The following is a 21,031-nucleotide window of genomic DNA, read 5'->3' as shown; positions in this document are numbered from 1 at the left end:
CCCTTTTCAACTCATACGCAAAGGAAATTAGTAGAAACTGAAGCCTAAAATTAAACATACTTTTAAGTGCATGTCAAAGTTCACAATTGTACAATCTGTCGCTAAAATGCGTAATGGTTACATGCCTTCTGAATGCTTCAGCAGCCTCAGATTACAGCAAATTTTATGATTGACTTAACATGTGCACTTTAAGGAAACATAAAAAAATGCATTAGATCTCTATGTAGACCACATCTGTAAACTGGCTTCTGCTAGATTCACTTTTGTACCCTGTTGCCCTCTCCAGAATGCCTTTATTGAGAGCACTCTGCTGCCCAATGACAAAATCATTGATGCTCCTCTCTGTCATTGCCATATATTCAATCTCCTGTTGTTGGTATTAATACCCTGCTTTCTGCATCTTTTGGCTTTCAGGGTGTGAACAATAGCTTCCCCGGGTGTCTTAGAAACTTCCGAATGAATGGGAAGACGGTTGGTGAACCTTCAGTGGTTGAGGGTGTCATCCCTTGCTCCGAGAAGGTGGAACCAGGATTCTTCTTCTCTGCTGCTGGTGGTTTCATCAGAATAGGTAAGATATTACTGTTTGTTTTTTTGTCCTAGAGTATTCTTTTCAGCACCTCTCAAAGTGTGGGAAAAATCCACAGAGAAATAAATCATTTGCCTTGACCGGGATTCGAACCCGGATCCTCCGATTTCTGGTCAAGTGCTTTAGCCAGTGAAGCTACCCAGGATTCTTCCCTGTGGAAATTTGAGGACTATACCAGACAAGGTGGTATGGGCTGCTGAGCATTTGATGCCACGAGCAGTCCAAATCGTGCGCACAGTGCCACAGCCGGGGAGCAAAGCCCGAACTTTGACCATTCTGATTGATTGCTCCCCAGCTGTGGCGCTGTGTGTACGATTTGGACTGCTCGAGGCATCAAATGCTCAGCAGTCCATACCAACTTCGAATCCTGGTCAAGGCAAATGATTTTTTTCTCTGTGGATTTTTCACACAATTTGTGCATTGCGGGTGACTCCCGTAAAAGTTATCACCGTGGCTAGTCCCAGTGTACTTAAATCACCTCTCAAATTATTTGTCACTAATAAGCACCTAGAAAAAAACTTGTCTAAGTCGCACAGCCCAATGTGAAGAACTGTGGAAGTCTGTTTGTACAGTAGACTCTCCTTAATACGAACAACGTTATTACGAAGTTCTCGTTATTACGAAGCACATAGTTGGTCCCGACGAAAAGGCCTATCCAAGCTATAGTAAAAGAAACGTTATTGCGAAATATTGAAAAATCCTTTCTTCGAATCACCAAAACAAGTGATTTTTCCTCTGGATGCTTCACGCGCGGCATCGCTTTCGCATCCTTTCTTCGCGGAACCCTTTGTAGGCGTTTCCCTTTTTTAGCTGGCAACCTTGTCACCTACCCCGGCATAGAACTTTCTGTGTGTCATCGGATAACTCTCGGCGGCCGTACTGTAGGTTTATCAACTTAGGAACAAGGTCTTGAAACGCATCCAGTTCGTATATCGGACTTGCTATATTCGGGAAGATATAAACCCTCGATTGCGTCGTGCCGCAGTCTTCTGTTGAGAAACTGGAACGAATTTTCCTGTTTAAACATATTTCCGCTTAATTTCATCTTGTTTATTAAATACTTTTTTTTCCGATGATTTCTAAAAGACTCGTTGATACGAAATTCGTTATTACGAACCTCCGGTTTTCCGGTCCCCCGAACTTCGTAATAACGAGAGTCTACTGTATTGTTGTAAACCTGCTTTTGTGATAAAAATATCTTCCCTAAGCTTCTTAACGTGACATATGTACTACTCCTAAGTCTCCCTCACTCTAAATTTTAATTCATGCTCTCCCTTGACTGTCTGCCTGTTTTTCCTGCCTAGAATTTTTTAAATCACCGTTTCAAAAATTAATTTTGGATCTGAAATTGGGCAGACCAACAATGCGATCTGCAAATCTAAAAGAAAATCTCCCTTTTATATACCCTTTAATATATAAAGCTTGGAAATTTTCTGTTTTTTTTGGGTCAATAAACATGTTTTGAAATTGGTACATACTTTCATTGTAAAATGCCTCTTGCGATGTGGGCTCCCAATTTTTAGAAGCATCAACATTAATACACAGGGAGATATACTTCTTTCCAATCATTTTCAGAGTAGTTAGCATAACATCTGAGCAAAAAATATGGGTCACCCTCCTGTCCATTCATCAAATTACGGAATGTCTCTCCCTGGTCTGCTTCATTTTATCATCTTTCAAATTCAAGTGGTCAGTTTGTGGTCTCTTACCTGCAATGAAAATAATAATATAATATCTTATTAGTTCCAGGACATGTAGTTATCATGTATGGAACAGTTCATTCATTCAAAACAACAATTAGGCTCACAGGCGTCGCCTCCATAGGGGAAATGGGGGACGCATCCCCCCCAATATTTAAAATTTTCTGGAGGAGGACCACCAGACCCCCCTAAAGTGTTGATGCTGATGATGCCAATGATCAGGCTGTTTAGTTTTCTTGATTAAATAATACAGGATTGAATTCCGTTAAGCAAAGCTATTGAAGTTCAAACCATTCTGGTACTCTGTCTAAAGACTAGCAATTTAACACAGTTAAATGGAAATGACAAGAATGTTATTCCTCTTCAAAATAATCACTAATAGATTTCTATTTTGTCACATAAAATGTTTATCACATCAAATTTTTTAAGTTAGATCTATAGTTAGTTCGGAAATTTCAGTCATTTCTCGTCCTGGTATCATGATCATGAAGGTATAAGTTTATAAGGAACTTGTACCATTTGATTGGTTGTAACACATATTAGTGTGAATAATTTATAATTACATGGAATTGGAATTAATTGCAAATTATTAAATATATATCTGAAAGGGGAATTTTCTTGCTTTACAGCAATAATTCTAGAGCTCATTTTTCATTTTAAAAATTTTATGGGAGTGATGAACTGTGATACCTATGTTTTGTTTGCTTTTTGCAGCCAACTCCTTCAAGGTTGGCATCAAGATCGAGATTGCCATGGACATCAAACCGAGGAACATCACGGGCATATTGATGTCGGTCCACGGGAAGAGAGACTTCTTGGTGCTCCAGATGGTCAATGGAGTCATTAAGTTTACCGTCGACAATGGGAAGGGTGCAATATCGGCCGCTTATGTGCCTCCACACCCTCACTTCTTCTGTGATGGACAGTGGCACACCATCTCAGGTCAGCCTAGCCTACTATAATTCTGAAACATATTATTTTATACCTTACCGCACGTATTTTGGTGATGAGGTTATTTCATAAGGGTGTACTCAATTTTTTAATTACCTCAGAATTTACATTTTACAAGACATTCAATTTATTTAGGTCTATGTCTCATTTAAAATATACCTACCTATTATATTGTGTGTTATTTCATTGCAAAGCTGTATTACCATCATTTTACCCTGATTACTTAGCCTCTTGCAGCCATTGCTCTATAATAAGATCTGTTTCTTAGTCTCTGGCCATGTGTAATGTTTTAATGCTTTTCGTGTCCTCGTTTACAGCCATCAAGAACAAGAATACAGTTTCACTTGCTGTTGATCGTGAGTATGTAGAGCCAGGAATTGGTGAATATGGATCATCATCCACAGACACTGCAAACCCTCTATTCTTAGGAGGGCACATGCATATTGTGCCTGCAAGATTCCGAGGCATAGAAACCAGGTTGCCATATGTTGGTTGTGTTCGTAATGTAATGATCAATTCAAAGGCATTGGAGCTGTCTGTGACTCAGGCCATTGGAAATGTCACAATGGGAGTTTGCCCTACCACTTAGAAGGTGGAGGGTTTTTTTTCTAACAAAATATGTATGTACCTCATACAGAATAAATGCTGAATGGGATACTTAATCTGATAATATACTTGAAATTTTTTGAGGTTTTTCTTACGAGCATCCATATTGTGAAGTTGAAATGGCTGTTGATTGCCATTATGCATGGAAGTACATATATTGAAATGTGAACAAATTGTAATGAATAAAGGGAATGCATTTAGTTCCCATCTGATTGAATCTAAACCACACAGCACTTGGTTGATTCGAGAGTAATTCATGCTCTCCTGCTCCAAAAGAAAGAACCTATACATATTGTCTGATTTTTGCGGCTTGTTATATACTCTTCTGTTTTCCATCTCCAATTTTAAGTAAATGGGAACATCTGACAGATTGATGGCCAAGGGCTTGCCATAACCATATCTATCTTTTCAATTATGATAATACCATATAAACCTAGGCATAATAACATGGAAAATTCCTTATTCCCTCGGTAAGTATTTAACGCTCATAGCTAATTGGCAGTCTTATATTTTGCTGTTTCTAGCAAATATGTGAGGAAAAGTGGGTATATAATTAGCATTTGTTTGGAGTTGAATATATATAAAAGCATCATACCTGTAGCATTATTATTCTAGCATTAAGATCTAAAACAGCACTTAAAACATTCTACTGACAGAATTTATGTAAATTGGCAGGATTATGTATGGATGCATTTGGTAATATCAGTGTAGAAAATAATTTTTACTAGCCTACCGCCTCACCAATGAAATAATTGAATGAGTCAAATTAGAAGGTTTCACGGAGTTTACACCCTCGATTCACATTTTTAGAGTGGGAAATCAGTTCCGTCTCAGCAACAGAACTTGGCAGTATCCATCATATGGCCTCAGCTGCAGTAGTGGAGCATGTGACTGTACAGAGAGGCAAATATAACATAATGTAACCATATGAGTCTTGGCTTTTGGGCATTCCTCCGAATTGAGTTGTCCATAGGTGACGACAGTTTCTCCAGCCATCCAGCTTGTGTCTTCAGGTCAGATGCATAAAAGTTGGCCATCTTTCATAGGTGCTTCGGAGGTCGGTTCTGATTGGTTGGTTCTCAGGTGGACTCGGATTGGTCATTGATTTTGAAAACCCATTTCCATGTGTTGGCTAATGTGTAGCCATCTTCTCTGTTGAAGTTCTCAGGATGCTTAGTTATCTCTATAGCTTCTCGGATTAGCCTAGGATAGTAACAGCTTTCATTATACAGGACATTAGGCTATTTGAAATCCACAATGCTGCCAGGTTCCGACCACACATGCTCTGAGACGGCTGAAAGGCAGAACTGCTTCTTCTCCGTTGCACGTTCATGTTCCCTTATCCTGGTTTTGACAGATTGTCCGGTCTGTCCAATGTAACATTTACCACAGGAGCATTGCAGTTGACACACTCCCTCGTATAGTAAGTGCGAGATCTTGCCCTTTGGCATTGGCAGAAGGTCGCTTGTTTTCTTGCAGCAAGTGAACCTGGTCTTCACAATATGTTTGGCCAGAACTCTGGCAATTCTCTCCCTGGTTCCTGCTACTTAGGGAACAGCAACGTATGCTGTGGGTTTCTCTTGCGATGAATTTTCTGTTGATTCATTTCCTTTGTTGTCACTCCGTAAGGTCCTTTTTAGGGCCGTCTCTTTCTTGTAGCCATTTCTATGAAGCGCCTTGGCGAGATGTTCTTTTTCTTTTTGGATGGAGTCTTGGTCCGAAATGATCTTAGCGCAGTGGATCAGGGTTTTCAACAGACCTGCCTTCTGAGAGGGGAGAGGGATTGTGGTGGAAAGTAGCATATAGATATTTGTCGGTGTGGGCTTTTATTCCTGTAGACGGGATTTCCCAAAGCTACGTCTATCTTTTTTTCTACCATGAGGTCCAGGAAGGGGATCCGACCACTCTTTTCTGTCTTTATGGTGAAATGGATGCCGGGATGTTGCCCATTAAGGTGTTCAAGGAAATTGTCTAGATCTTGTCGACTGTGGGGCCAAATGACAAATGTGCCATCCATGTACCTCAGCCAAAGGGAGGGTTTCTTCAGGTAACCATAATGTTAATGTCACTTTTACTTGCTTCCAAACTCTTGGCTTTTGCATCCACAAGGTAAGCAACTGAAAACTACCCATCTTGGTTGGCTATCCCGAAGACACCTTCAAAATTTGATTGATCAGCGTGTAATATGTTGGATAAGTTATTCCTGTCATCATCCTGTGTAAGTTAAGGATTTTAATTATCTAACGCATCAAAAAATCATGAGCATAGTTCCTTCCATCATAAACTGAAGAAATCCGACTGGAAGTTATACCACCCCAAATTATAATTATTTACCAAATTTCATTGATAAGTACATAATTCTTTGGAATTTCTTCAGACACTCTTTCCATGGAAATTTAGAATTTTTTATATACCTATTTCAAATTAAGAATTTCTCAAATTGTAATTCCTTCCTAAAGATACTCTAGAAATTAGACCAGATATTAAAACTCTCCAAATTTTAATTATTTTCCACATTTCATTGAGGAGCGAATAATTCCTTATAACATTTTTCACACTCTGGATATTGAAATTATCTCATGCTACAAAAATTCCACTCATGATCATGGTTCTTACCAATGGGTACCCACAAAATTAGTACTTATGTAAGAACTCCCAAAAGATCTCCGAATTGTAATTATTTTCTACATTTAAATGATAAGCGCGTAATACCTTTGGAAGTTATTCGCACTCTGTTCCTATGGAAATTTAGAAATCTCCTAATCTAATGCATCAAATATTTCATTAATCTTAGTTCCTTCTAACATATACAAAATTTGACTGGAAGAAATAACTCTCTGAATTGTATAATTTATATTTACCAAATTACACATAAGCACGTGAACAGGGGCGGATCCAGAATTTTTTTCTGGGAGGGGCACAAGCAAGGCCGTATCCAGGATTTTGTTCTGGGTGGGGCACAAGGATACCTCGTAATACAAAACAAACGCAATGATATTAGGACCGTATTAAAAAATCTTGCATATTTTTGAGGGTCTGGGGGGGGCACGTGCCCCCGTGCCCCCCCCCCTGGATCCGCCTATGCACGTGAAGGCCATTTTACACGGTTCATATATATATATTGTGACCGAACATGAAACGCCACATATTTTATAGGGTGGTGAGGGCATCAATAGTCCCGAGTACGGAATGATCGAACCATTGTTAATTACTTTGAAACACAAAAAAAATATATTTTCCACTTGCATAACATACACACACATTTATCGAAATGAATTACCCTGATGAAGATGAGGTGAACGAAAAATGCACAATATGATACGATTCAATTACCCCCCTCCAAAAACAAAAAGAACAATTCGTGATTTATAGAATACGTGGGCTGAGTTTACAACATGCCCAAATCAAGTCTTTAGGCTGCTTTCGTGATCACACTGAATCAGATTTCTGACAATGAGTCAACAGTTTGTTGATAGATACGGCACACCGGGACAGAGAGAGAGAACCAATATTCTGGCTACACAATTTGGGAAGTAATTCGGGTCTGGGCGAACAAGCACGAGGACGGGTCGCCAACTGCGACGTTCTTACGGTTTCGTCGGAGCCTGAGCAGTAGGAGCCGTCAATGATGCGACGAGTTGGACCCAAGTGTCCGCGGGATCGAGGGCTGTCTTCCTCCCGACCTCTGGGCATTGGTCCCGTCTGTCGCTCGTCTGCAATCTCGCTCCGCTTCTGGCTATCTCCGTAGAACTATCTCATCCTCCCACAGCACTCTCTGGTCACCCCCAGAAATGACGACCATCAGGCAGGTCACCACTCTCATTCTCTCCCCATCGACCGGGCTAGGATTTCTCGCCTTTAGGCTCTCTCTCTCCGCGGATTTATACTCATGTGGAGGGGAATGATGCACAAGGGATGGGGTTTTTTTAGGTAAGAGGGGTTTCACTTGTGCCTCTCCGTCGAGTGGGGCAACCATCGGTCCGTGCTGACCAACACAAAACACTTGTTAATCACATATACCTCATGCCCGGGGCATGACAATCTATCCACACACACAGTCGTAGGCACGCTCACCCACACATATGCGATCATCCCCTGCTCGGGCCATTGCTCAGCGAAAGAAATACCGGACATATGGTCGGTATGTCACCATATATATATATATATATATATATATCATTTTTTTTGTGTGGTTCATAACAGCATTAATTTCCCTTTTTTGGCTAGCAGTTGTGCGAATGCATGAATGTAATTAGAATATGGGCTATTATGCCACCTCTCATGCATGCATTGTCGCATTCAAATTCTAGCACGGAGGGCCGTGGTTCTAGCATGGTGTAACTATGAATATGCTTTTGGGGGAAGGGGTGGTGACCCCCCCCAGGCAACTGGCAGAGGGGGGTCCGGGAAAATTTTTGAAAAATGACATGCCTGGAAAAGCAGTTTTCATAATTTTGGAAAAAAAATTGACTTTAAGCAGATGCAGTTATTAAATTTCAACACTAGACTAGTTTTCAATACTTTTCTTATTTCTCTGAGGCTTTGGGGGGGATCTATCCCCTCATCCCCCCTATAGTTACGCCACTATGTGTTCTTGCAATTCACCGCTTTACACGACACAATTTTGACTGCGCCCTCGTACGCACGTCAGATTGTGGATTTATACGTGCCCCATTTAAAATGACTTTAAAAACCATAGTGAAGTTGTCACTCTTTCTTCCTTATAGTAAATTATAAATTTTCACGTATTTCAAATTCATTTTTCTTTCCTTCCAACGAATTATACCCGTGAAATTTGCACCAAATTGAGATATCTCCTATTCTAAATTTACCCGGAAAGCTGTGAGTGTGATTAAATTATAAGGTTAATAAAAGAGGGTAATAAAAGGTATTTGCGCGGTCATCAAATAAATTTAGTGGATACAATAATAATCCCAGTGAGAAATGGGTGGTGGAAACCACGTGGAATCCACGTTGAGTGGTGGATATTTGGTGGTGGTGGATATTGAGTGGTTGGACCCACGTAGAATCCACGTTGATTTCAAGTGGATTTGTGGTGATTATCATAAAATGTTAAACAGAATTTCTAATTTGTGGAACTTAACTCTCTGGTGACATTGCATCATTTATCATCCTGAAACCACGCTAGTTATGTGAAAATGTATCGCACATTCTGTTTTTATATAATTCGTGGAAAGGCAGCCATGAGAGCACATGAAAAATCGTAGACACATATATAGAAGGTTTAGATATAGAGTGGTTGAGGTTTTAATGGTTTTAGGACAGCACCTACTGCTGTTTTAATTTTTCCACCAAATTTCCACGTGGGTTCCACATTGATTCCACGACCAAAAACACGTGGTATCCACGTTAATTTTCCACGTGGATTCCACCACCCATTTCTCACTGGGATTGTTATTGTTCCACTCCAATGCTAATTTAGGTGGTATCTGTTGGAAGCAATTATATTCTATATGAAATTTTTGAGCTGTGAGATGAGTAAAATTGTAAATACGTAATTGAAAATAACCACGTAAAGAAAGAAAGAATAACTCCCAAGGAATTTCGAAAGTCAAAGAAATGTGGTACCTCAATAATGTTAATTCGGAGAATAGGGTTGTTCACCATATTTTTTTTATTTAAGAAATCGAAAGATCGTGCTTCAGAAGGAGCAATGACAATAATATTATGCTATTTTCTTCATTGTACATGTTTAGAGAAGGCTTTAAACAGTGACAAATTTTACGTTACGCCAAAAAGCCCTACTTCCATCTTGAATTGATGTGTGACGTCACAAGCCTGTAGATGCCCTACTGCAGTGTTGTTTAAGTGGCTCAGCAGGGTTATTCCACTTTTTTTCAAGATCTCCAGCGTCTGCCGCCAGATCAGTGTTTAAAGAAAATCCAAATTTATCCTTTAGTAAATGTAATAATAAGCAAAATTACCCTTACTTGTACATTTTTATTGCTCATCATATCATAAATAGCACTACAACGTACACATTTCACGAGTTGTCTTTTTGATACATATAATCAGTATATTCCGAATCAACTGATTCAATGAAAAACTTGACTCACAATAAATATAAAACACTAATAAAACATGATAATCGGTTTTCCAATCACTGCACACGCTAAAAGAATTTGCACTCCTTGAAGTTCGAAAGATTCTCCACACCTCACTCATCACTAACGACTTAGAATCAGTTTACGTAATTTCACATTGACATTTCGAGGACAATGAAATGAATAGGCTGAAACAAATTGCTAAACCGGTTATTGTAACATCAAAAAACTTCGAATTTCACTATTACTCTTACCCGTACTCACCGTAACCAAAATATGACAAAAACAAACAACAGCGCAACGAAATTCGTGAAATGTAAACACTCGTGAATGCTCAAAATGAATAGGTAATAACATCAAACGGAACTTAGAAGCGAACAAACGATTGAATATTAATATGCGTTCGTTGTATCCCTAAAGCACAACTAGCTCAAATATGAAACATATCCCCTAGGCAATAGTTAGATACCTTAGATCGAAATGTATAGGGTTGATTGAACTAGCATGGGAGAAATAAATAATTTCGTCAAAGCAGTTACATTCACAACTCACTTCACTCTTTACTTCATCGTCTATATGCAATCATTCACTTAGGGGTACATCAAGGGCACAAATTGTGTTCACTTGCACTAGAGGCACAATGAAAGTTCACTGCACGTAGTTTCCTAGCAAATGCAGCTATACAAAACTTTCAATTCCTGTCAACGCTACATACGTTGCCTGCCTAACTTGAAGAATGGATTTCATGTAGCCTTGATCCATCCGGAAGCTTCATGCACAACATAGGCCATTTCAAAATAAGGAATAACCTTGGCAAATGTCCAGTCGGCATGCAGAGTACTCAGCTTGGCATCGAGCGATCAAGGCTACAGGCCAGCCGTACAGGCTTGTGTCGTCATCACCTCTATTTCAAGATGGCCGACCGTTTTTGGCGGCGTTTAAAATTGTTCGTATTTTGATTGCTAATAATTCCATCATTACTTTTTCAACGCATCTGTCATTCATCCCAATCGAAATGAAATTACATCAGAAGTGATATACATTCGTTTTTTTAGACCGTTCTGATAGGCTTGAACAACCCTATTCTCACTTCGGTGATAACTTTGCGAGTATCTGTGGGAAGATACTATGGTACGTGAAAATTTTAATGCGCAAGAATTTCTTATTTACTGAGGAAGTGTGAGTAGCTTCAAGGCATTAACATTAGCCACCTAGAAAAATGTTTTCTTGGTGGCAATGGCATTACGCGCTTACCAATGAAAGTTGTTAAATGAATACAATGCGGAGAATTTTTACTTATGGTTTGATTTCGCGAGTATACATTGAAAAGAACTATATGAGAAGTGAAATTTTCGTTACGTGAGGTCATGAGAAATCTAAAATTCCACGGGCAAAGAGGGAGAATAACTTTCAAGGCATACATACATACGCGCTCTACATGACTGCGAACGGAGCGCCATCTATGGGTCTTCCTACAAAATACTCAGATGTAAACATTGCTTGCCATTGGCAAACGATGCATTCATGCATTTGTTCTACGAGTTTCTGTTTGTCGTGGATTTGCTAATAATTGAAATGTTGAAAGGAGTTTAGTGTTATAACTACCTTTCACCAAAAGAAGACGGTCCTCCTCGCAAACTTACTTCGAAGCGTGCGTATCCAAAATTTTAACAAAAGAATATGGTCAATTGGTGACGTGCCAAATTATAAATGATAGGTATGAAGTTCTTATTCAATGATATGGCAAGGTGACAGGATTTATCGTTGACAGACTGCTTCGCCCTTACAGTTATGATAGAATTATAATAGAAGGTAACTGCTGTAGTGCCCAAGTGATGCTGGAGGCGAAATGACGAAGGTGCTCCGAAATTCGTACACCCATGAATGCATTTTCACTTCCGTTACCTTAAGCCACAGCACACGGTAGTTGCATTATCAGTGTTAATCAACGCATTTTCACTTGAAGAGTTCAATTTAGAGCACGCTGGCGTCGAATAATAAAGAGGAAACTGTGAAGGTTCACCTTCCTACGCGTCGTTTACATGGAGTCTTATCGAGGGTTAGTGAATCAGTCTGGAAGAAGTCAGAGTCTTCTCTGCCTCTCGTTGAGCCCCTCAATGTTCATGGCAAATCTTCACAGAAAAAGAATGTGGGCGATGCTAGGTCCGGGGAAAACCAAGACTTATTTCGGCGAGTTAGTGTTAATTCTTTAGGGAGTAACGTCAATACATCCCAACATGCTCCTGCAAGGTGGGATGAATCTTCATTTTCTAATGTTTGCAAGCCTATTCCTCCGAGTGACAAAGGAGGAAGGAAAGCTGAGAAGCCACTCTCTCTTGAGGATAGCTACGAAGTACTTAAGCAGCAAGAACAAGAATGGAAACTTAAAGCTAAGCGTTCCCGGGAAGAAGTTGATGAAAAAGCTGAGATAGTAGAGGCACTTAAAAAGAAAGTTGCAGAGCTTGTGGTCAAACTTCAGGAAGAGCAAAGGGTAAGTAGAAAAGCATGGATGTAAAGATATATGAAAAAATGATAATATTTTATACCGACATCCGCCCAATTGCAAATCGGGTACAATAATTTGCCATTACAAAGTATATATAAAAATAATTTTTGTTTTATTAAAGTATTTTATTAGGATTGCACCAGATGAAAATATGCATATGTAAAAAATGTGATTTTACACATCATGTATTAATATTTTGTTCATCAGCAGTCCAGCAAACTTATTGTTTAAAACAAGTAATGTGTTACTGTGGATATCAGCATTGATAGTTTAAAAATTATATAGTCAAACGATCCTAGTTGTTGTGGAGTAAGGCATGACATTTCTTTTGAAATATTTCATCAAGAATAATTAGTATTTTTGATGAAGGGTAGAGTAGTGTTAGAAAAGTATCAATTCCAGCAAATGTGTACTAATGATTTAGTTATTCCATGTATTGTCTAATAAAGTCAACTCTGGAAGATGGTGTTGGCACTAGGTGGATGCAAATATGTGCATCGTTTCAATGTATGGCACATCTTATGTAGGAAAATCAGCGTAATTGAATATTTGTTGTGGATTACAAGCTGCAGAATTTCAGTCATGGGGATTGGGTTGGTGTGGTTGTTAGATTGTTGGCTTAACACCCTGTGGACTGGGGTTCAAATCCCAGCAATGACAGAATTTTCAGAGACTGCCCGATTCCTACTTGAATGTTGTGGTCCCCTTGACGCCTATCGTTAAGAGCAGGCTAATGCCGATGCCGGTTTTCTCTCCTCCCTTCCTTCCAAACCCTTCCCTCATGGCACAAATGACCTCAGCTGTCGGTTGCCTCCTGCAAGTACCATACCAATTTCAGTCATTTCTCGGAACTGTCTGCACGGTTGATACTTGCCTGAGCACTCTACCCTGATTGGCTTGCCTTTAATGGCTCTTCCTACCATTGTTACCCAGCGACTAATATGGAGAATGAATAAAATACAAAGACGCAAGCATTATGGAGTGGAATTTTCCACATCGTAATAAATAAAAACAATTTTCCACGATTAAAAAAAAGTATTATGACCCAGGTTTCAATATTACTGCATCATCTTGAAGGTGCAAGTGGTTTGTAGCACTTTCAATTTATTCAATTTTTGACTGGAGTAAGGGGAGAGAGGAGGAGGGGGAGGAGATGAGAAAACCTGGAGAAGAAAGTGAACGGAATGGAGACGAGAGTGAAAGAGGGGAAGGTGATGCCTGGAAAACTGGAGAAGCGCCAACTCTCCTAGTTACATGAAAACCTAGGTTGTAACAAATTTTATAATCATGGAAAATTGCAAGTGTTTATTTCAATAAAGAGAGACTGATCTAGCATTCGTTCAACCACTTTCACTGTCCTGTTTGTTGTGTGACCCAAGATTATCGAAAGATTGCCTGGTGATCTAGCACATATGTAATTGCTGGCAGTCTTGTGCGAGGGCATTTATTTAGTACTCTGTTATTTGAGGACCATATGTATGCTTAAATTTGCATGTAAAGGAATCTAAATTTCCCATCTCATACATAAACAACTGAAAAATGTTTCTTTTTGGATTTCATTGAGTAGATGTAATTCATCTATGGCCATGACCTTATCACATGAGTAGATAATGCTTGTCAAATTCAATAGTTAAGTCTCATATGGGAAAAATAATTGTTGCATTGTGGCTCTTGCTTTGTCTCAAGAATATTTTACCAGTGTGCTCTGTTGGATGAATCACTGATGATTTTTAATTTTGTGTTGTTTTAATTTTTTAGTGCTTACAGTTCTATTTATGTCAATCATATGTGCTTAGTTCTAGCATTTGTGAGAATGAGATTCCAAATTAAGTGGATTCGCTGGTTTCATATTTTCTTCTTTTGTTTACAGTTAAAAATCCAAGAGCAAGAGAGATGCAAGCAAGTCAGAGGGGAATTTGAAGACCTCGCTCGAAACTTGGAGTGGCATCAGAAGCAGCTACACGAATGCCAGGTTGCAAGAGACAGGGCTCAGAAGGAACTGAATGAGGAGAAACAACGGTCACCTAAGAATTTTTCACAGCTGTGCTCAATTGAAAATCGTAAAGGTAGCTCAGGGTCTTCATCGAGTGAGAAAGTATATACAGATACATCTCAGCCTGTCCAACTTGTGGCAGATTGTCCTCCTCCGTCATTGGTGCAAGAGCGGCTGAAGGAGAGTCAAAGGTGGGCGAAAGAAGAGAAGGCTCACTGGGAAGCGATGGTGGCCGAGTTGGAGCTCCAAGTGGAGTCTTGGAAGAAGGAAGCAGGGCTGCTCTCTGATGCCGTGACCCAGAGTGAGAAGGAGCGTGCAGCGTGGCTGGGGAGGATGGCGGAAATGCAGAAACGGCTGGAGGAAGGAGCGACGGATTTGGAGGGAGCGAAGGGGAAACTGAAGGAGTCGGAGAGCAGGTTTGCAGAGGAAGAGGAAAGGAGGAGAGTGGTGGAGAGGGAGAGGGAAGAGTTGAAGGCGGCTCTGACGGGAGCGTTGAAGGAAAAGACAGTGCTGGACGGAGCCGTCGAGTGCATCCGGAACGATTTCGAACGTGTGCGAAAGAGTTTCGAGTTGATGAAATCGATTTTGGCCCAGAGAGAAAAGGAGATTCTAGAAATGAGGGCAGCTAATAGCAAAAGGGAAGCAGAACTCGCTCTTGCTGAACAAAGGGGGAGAGGGGAAAATGATTCAAAGGTTTTTGCTGATGATATGCCAAAAGATTCCAGGACTGAGGTAATTGGCCCTCCTGAACCCTCTGAAATTCAAAGGTCTGGAAACGTGAATAGTGATCAGGCAGAAAGAAAAATTGAGGATGCCTCAAAGTCTTCCATTTTTGGTACACCTCCTTGCTGCATTGCTGCAATGGAGCGAGTAGACTTGGAATGGAGGCAGAAACATAAAACCAGTGTACGAGCGTTGATAAAGAAATTGAGCCAAAAGCAGAAGAGATTGATGGAATCAGAAAATTTGTGCGGAGACATTTTAGATCCAGTGAAAGGAACCCAGATACAGCTACCACAAACCATTCCTCCATTTTCTGTGTTACCTGTTCCAACAAAGTTAAATGAGTCCATGATCATGCAGCTTATTAGTAAAGGGCAAGAAGTAATTAAAAGAAGTAACAACTACTGTATGGCTCCTTTAAAACCTTCATTAGTTTCACTCGAAGATGAAGTAAGAAACTTGGAAAATAAGATAAAGTGTACTTTCCCAGCTGAGCAGTTGAGGTAATTACTTACTCTAACTTCATAAAATGTGTTTTGAAAAATGGCTCATTCTTTTTTTTTGAATTTCACTGTTTACCATCACTATCACCTTCAGTCTTCATCAGTCTATAATTTTTCTACATGCTATGTATTAGTGGTCCATTCTTTATGTCTATTTTTAATTTTATAATTTGATTTCAAATTATCCAAAATCCAAAACAACTCTAATGCTGATTTATTGGAGCATTTGTTTTGTCAAAGAAATGGCCGTTTGCATTTCTTGAAATGCATGCAATAACAAGATTTTATCCTCATGCTTTGATCCTGACCTTTGAGTTTATTCGTTTTTATTTTTCAGTTGAATGAAAAGTTGATATAATTTTAATGTAAATATTTTCTCCGTTTCAGAAATTTCCCAGCATTTGATGCAGCCAGGGCTATGAAATAGCCGCTCAATATTTTGTGTTTATTAAGATGAATCAAAATATTTTTATTGATTACCCCCATCTTTATCGGATGATGCCAAAGAAGTCTTAAGGTATATTATATGTTTTTTGAAGTTTTACCAATTTAATTTTCCTTGGAAAGGTGATTTTTTTTAAATGTGTGCAATTTTTAAGTTCCGGAATCATACACATGATTTGTTTCTCGCATATGTATTTTATAGTAGATTCCTTAGTGTCATTGTCCCTTTGAACATATACCGTACGTCTCACTGAATTTTGATGCAAGTTGTTAATTTAATATAAATAACTCCACCGAGTATAGAGTTGTGCTTCCACTTCAATATCTGAATTAGAAACTGTGGGTTTGTAGATGAAGAGTGTAAGGTTTTATTATTTCTTTTCATGCACTGATAAAGAATTAATAAGTATATGTACAAATGTACAGACACACATGTATACACAATATATGCATGTGCTTGGGCATCTCCACCCTGTGGTGGAATATCTGATTGTGAAATATGTATATCTATATATAATCTCTATTATATGTTCAGAAGTATTATCAAGTTGGTTACTGTAAGGTGAAATACACCAATGGTTTTTCCCAAGGCAGTCGTGGCTCACATTGCTGAAGCCTAGATGCTGCTGAGACGCTTTTATTGTTCTACCATGTATTTTGTGTGCTATCTTGGTCCTATTTAAAACTTATTGCTTGCAAGCTGAGTGTTAAAAAAATCTATGAAGAAACTTGAGTTTATGCTTTACATTGGTGCTTCAAAGCAATAATTTTTCTCAGTTATTTTTATCTGTGTAAGTTGTCCTTGTGTGGAAATAATCTAATGGTTAGCTACATCTAGTGTTGCTTGTGTTCAAGCTGTTTCATGTGTCCATAACTGCGTACTTTTTTGTTATGGTCCACTATCTTTTGGTTCCCAATTGTTTCAACTTTAGGCTTTGGCAAAATTGAAGCGAGTGCCGGTACTGGCGTCATTGGTTTTAAATCGACTCTTTAATTTGCCTGTCAATTTTGCCAGTGCTTGAGTAGAGGTTTTGTGTTGATATTACATCAATCTTAAATCAAACTATCTGCTATTTTCAGCAATGCCAGTGAGTGTTAAAATGGTCTATGGCTGGTGAATGGGATAGCCTTAGTATGAATTGTGTTGTGGCGTCAATCACATTTGAGGACATGGGAAGCTTTGAGTTTGGACACCCTTTCTTTTATTTCTGCAATTTGAACATAATGATATGAGCCTTTGAAATGTTTAAATTGAGGCACCACTTCAGTTAGGTAGATATACATGGAATACGATGATTGAAATGGAGCTTTGCTATGTAGAAGTCAGAATAGAGCTGTGCTGTGACATGATTCACTCTGTAGATGTTAGCTCGTTCAAACTCTGTATTATTGCACAAAGTGATGCTGTGTACTCTTTAACTGTGCAATATTTCACGTAAGTAAACAGGACCTCATAAATTAATATTTCCAAAATTGATGGTTTGAGGCATAACTTTGTGAAAGCGATTCAATCTGAAGAATGAAAAAGAAGAAGCTTTGTGCTTTCACGTGAAATTTCTCATGATTTTACATGAATGCACTAAGTGTCTTCTTTTTCTTTCTTCATTATGGTTCCAATTTAAAACTATCCAAATTCTTTTAATAGATTGGTTGCATTCGGCACTTGGAGCCCATGGAAGTTGACTGATGTGTGACGTATTCTCTAACTCTCAGAATGGATTAGTTGAGTGAGCACGTCATAGGGGCTTTTGAATCATCTAGCAAACACAAAATTGGCCACGTGCGACTAATATTTAAGCTCCTGAAAATCAGTCATACGTGCTCAGGCAGATAAGGCCCTCAAAGATGCTCTGATTAATGACTGCACTCAAACCATCTACAGAAAATCTTACGGTTTCTCTTCCTCATGGGGAAATCTTTCCTTTCTGTAGAAATAGGAAATCATGGTTTCCGTATTAGTGGGTCCCTTCACCCCAGTGACGACATTGGGATTTCCCTGTTCCCTCCCTTCATCTCTACCCTCTCCCTGGAGGCGTCGTCGGGCTATTATCACGGTGGTGCCTTCTATCCTTTCTCCTTCAATGTCCTTCCTCTCCGGAGGTGTGCAGGTGAAAAGCAAAGGCTTATGGATCAGGCCCTCGGGAGAGTAACCACGAGAGCCCACCCACGGTCCTCGTTTCACCTGTGCACTCACTCTGTGCTGCTATGCAGCAGTCACATCGAGGGGAAATTCCTCAGCTGTTCTGATAGTGCTCTTTGCACTCATCCATCTGAGTGCTTCGATTATTTCCCAAATGGAAAATTTTTATTGGAAATTAGGTTTGATTCTGCCATTTGTTGAAGTCGACTTTCATTTTTTACTTCAGTATGAAAATTTTGAGAGAAATACCTTAGATAATCTCAGGTTTACATCCTATTCAATGACTTAAGTGTTGTACTTCAAATCATCTCCACACAGTCCCTTAGATGAGATCTGAAAATTTTTTGCCACCTCTCGCAATCATGTGGCATCCGCCTTTAGGATGGGTTACTGTTCACTGCCACACCAATCTGATGTGGCCACATAATTCTATTAATCTTATAAGTTACAAAAACAGGTGCCTAAGCTTGAAACTCTCATCTTAATAGCGGAGAAAAAAAGTCAGAGACAGGACATTCAAATCCTAGAATGCATTGAATTCTGGAAAATATTCCTGATAAATATACTTGAATTTTAATGATATTTTGATCATTCAAGTCTTTTGAATCCAAAAGTATAAATTAACATCAAAAACTTAAAAGTGGTAACGGAAAAAAGAATAGTTTTGACATTCAAAGCATTCTTTAAAAATATTAGTTTGCAAATATCAGCATGACAGATGAAGACAAAGATAAGAACTTTATCAAAAGTATGCAGTCAGTTGTGATTGAATTTGTAGTATTTTTTAAAAACTATTCTTAAAGTTGTTTCTTATCGAAGGAAGCTTTTGAAAGACTTTTCTAGTGTAATTCTTATTTTACACTTGCAGAATTCAGAATTCACTGCACATTTGGTCAAACTATTAATGTTATTTTTTCCTGATTTTTTTTTGTCAAGGTGCATTCATAGTTTGGCATCACAAGCTTTTTATGCTTGAAAAAAGAATGCAAAAAACATGCTTTTCAAATGTGTTAGTCTTACTGATTTATTTTTTACAAGTAAATTAATCAAAGCTATCTATTTTGGTGCTTATGAAGATTTTAGGAATTACACTGTTTATGTGCAGAATGGTTTTTCCACTTTTGCTATAAATGTCAGTGTGAAGTAGAGTAGTTTCTTCCTTTTCAGATAAAGCATTACTGCTAGAATTTATGTGTTAAATTCATTTTTATACATTGCTTATGATTAATGGTGCTTTTTGGAATAATTTTAGTTTTATTTAATATGCATTAAATGTAAAACGGAGGAGATATATTTAGGTGCTTGACTGTCACATTTTTGTTATGCAGTCTGCTACAATAGGATATGGGGTCATCGGTGTGAAACGATCGCTTAGGAACAATGTAGTTGAAGATGAATTTATGGGCTATGTGCCAAAGAATCAGTAGTGTTTCTATGTATTTATTGCTGGTTATTTACCATGAAAAATGTAAATTAGACCATACCAAAAGGTCATGTATAACATTGTCCAGTGCTGAAAATGTGATGCAGTGCGTAGAAATGTGATGTAATTGTTGTTCTGTGGTACTACATATTCATATATATTTATTGTTAATATTTCAAATTCTATTGTAGTAATGATGCTCTTTTGTTTTTTAAAAGATTTTTATATTTACATAAGAGATATTTTTAATGAATATTCATTATTGCTTGTAGCTAATGGTTCATGGGATCTGCAAATTTAGTGGATGATGGTTGATGAACAATGTTGTGAGTGTGCTGAGTTCAAAGTATTTAATATTCTCAGTACAAGGTGCACTGAGTGCTGTTGCATTATTGGAACATACTAACCTGTTATGAGTTTTACGAAGAGCCATGATTTATTTCATTTTCAAAAAAAAGGGTCAAGTGTAAAAATGTTTTGAAAAGTAAGTACCACTTATGTATCAAGAGTTTCTGTTCTTATGAAGATTCTCAAATGATTCAATTTTTATTCTCTTGACGGAAAAGTTGTGCAGCATTCAAGCCCATTTTATTTTATAATCGACTGGATTACAACAGAAAAGGCAACTAAGATAAGAGTAGTCCAAGAGAAGTTCAAGTGGGAAGAAGTATTTATTTGATATTTTCGGAAATGCTAGGCCTTTCTAAATAAATAAGTTATTGGTCAGTTGTAGCAAGGAAGATTTTTTTTAATTTATTACAAATCTTCGTACATAATTAAATTTTCCGATGTGCCGGATGACTTAAATATTTTTACATTTTAAGAGTTCTGAGTGTTGATGATTGCCTTACTTTTGGCAAATATCAAACAGAGAATTTATATGATAGTAATTGATATGCCAAAGAAATGAGATATTTGAAGTCTTATCATATTTATTACTAAAGAAACGTTTTTGGCCCATGGCTGTCATTAGTTTGTATACAAATTTTAGTCTTCCAAAATTTGATGCCAAGACTCCTGCCCAAATTTTTTGCGTCCCATTTTTATTGCAAGTACTCGCACAAGATGGATTGTTCACTAGTTGAATTAGTTGTTGGTAATTCTGTGGTCTCAAGTAAGAGAAAATGTTCTGAGAAATGCACTTTGGAAAATCTAATGTTGCTGATTGAGTCACTAAAATTTTGGTCCATGTTATATGGAGCTTATGTTATGTGCTTGAGGTTTTTTCAAGGTGTACTGCAGCAACTCTATCAAATCTGAAACTAATTATTTTTGTGAGTTAAAATCCATCTTTTGCTTTGCTATTTTTCCAGTGTTTAATACAAAAATGCTACTCTAATGATATCCAAATGTTTACTATCCCTTGTCAAAAGCTTTGAAAACTTGTAGTC

At 38.3% G+C, this 21,031-nt stretch overlaps 2 protein-coding genes across 2 annotated transcripts in view; both read left to right on the top strand.

The window, feature by feature from the left end:
- Positions 1 to 4,066, top strand: part of LOC124158532 (laminin subunit alpha) — a 115,621-nt gene extending 111,555 nt beyond the window's left edge. Inside the window, exons 57-59 of the mRNA XM_046533669.1 lie at positions 415 to 568; positions 3,001 to 3,228; positions 3,555 to 4,066. Of these exons, the coding sequence (XP_046389625.1) occupies positions 415 to 568; positions 3,001 to 3,228; positions 3,555 to 3,826 (654 nt within the window). The 3' untranslated portion in view covers positions 3,827 to 4,066. The remainder of the gene's footprint in view (positions 1 to 414; positions 569 to 3,000; positions 3,229 to 3,554) is intronic.
- A 7,330-nt stretch (positions 4,067 to 11,396) lies between these two features.
- LOC124158531 lies at positions 11,397 to 20,085 on the top strand. Its single transcript, XM_046533668.1, has 3 exons — positions 11,397 to 12,399; positions 14,285 to 15,633; positions 16,021 to 20,085. The coding sequence occupies exons 2-3, from the start codon at positions 14,633 to 14,635 to the stop codon at positions 16,058 to 16,060; spliced, it is 1,041 nt and encodes a 346-aa protein (XP_046389624.1). The 5' UTR covers positions 11,397 to 12,399; positions 14,285 to 14,632; the 3' UTR covers positions 16,061 to 20,085.
- Positions 20,086 to 21,031: the final 946 nt, after the last annotated feature.

The sequence above is a fragment of the Ischnura elegans genome, chromosome 5 (assembly GCF_921293095.1).
Source record: "Ischnura elegans chromosome 5, ioIscEleg1.1, whole genome shotgun sequence".
Taxonomy (NCBI): domain Eukaryota; kingdom Metazoa; phylum Arthropoda; class Insecta; order Odonata; family Coenagrionidae; genus Ischnura; species Ischnura elegans.
This window is presented reverse-complemented; position numbering and strand designations above follow the sequence as displayed.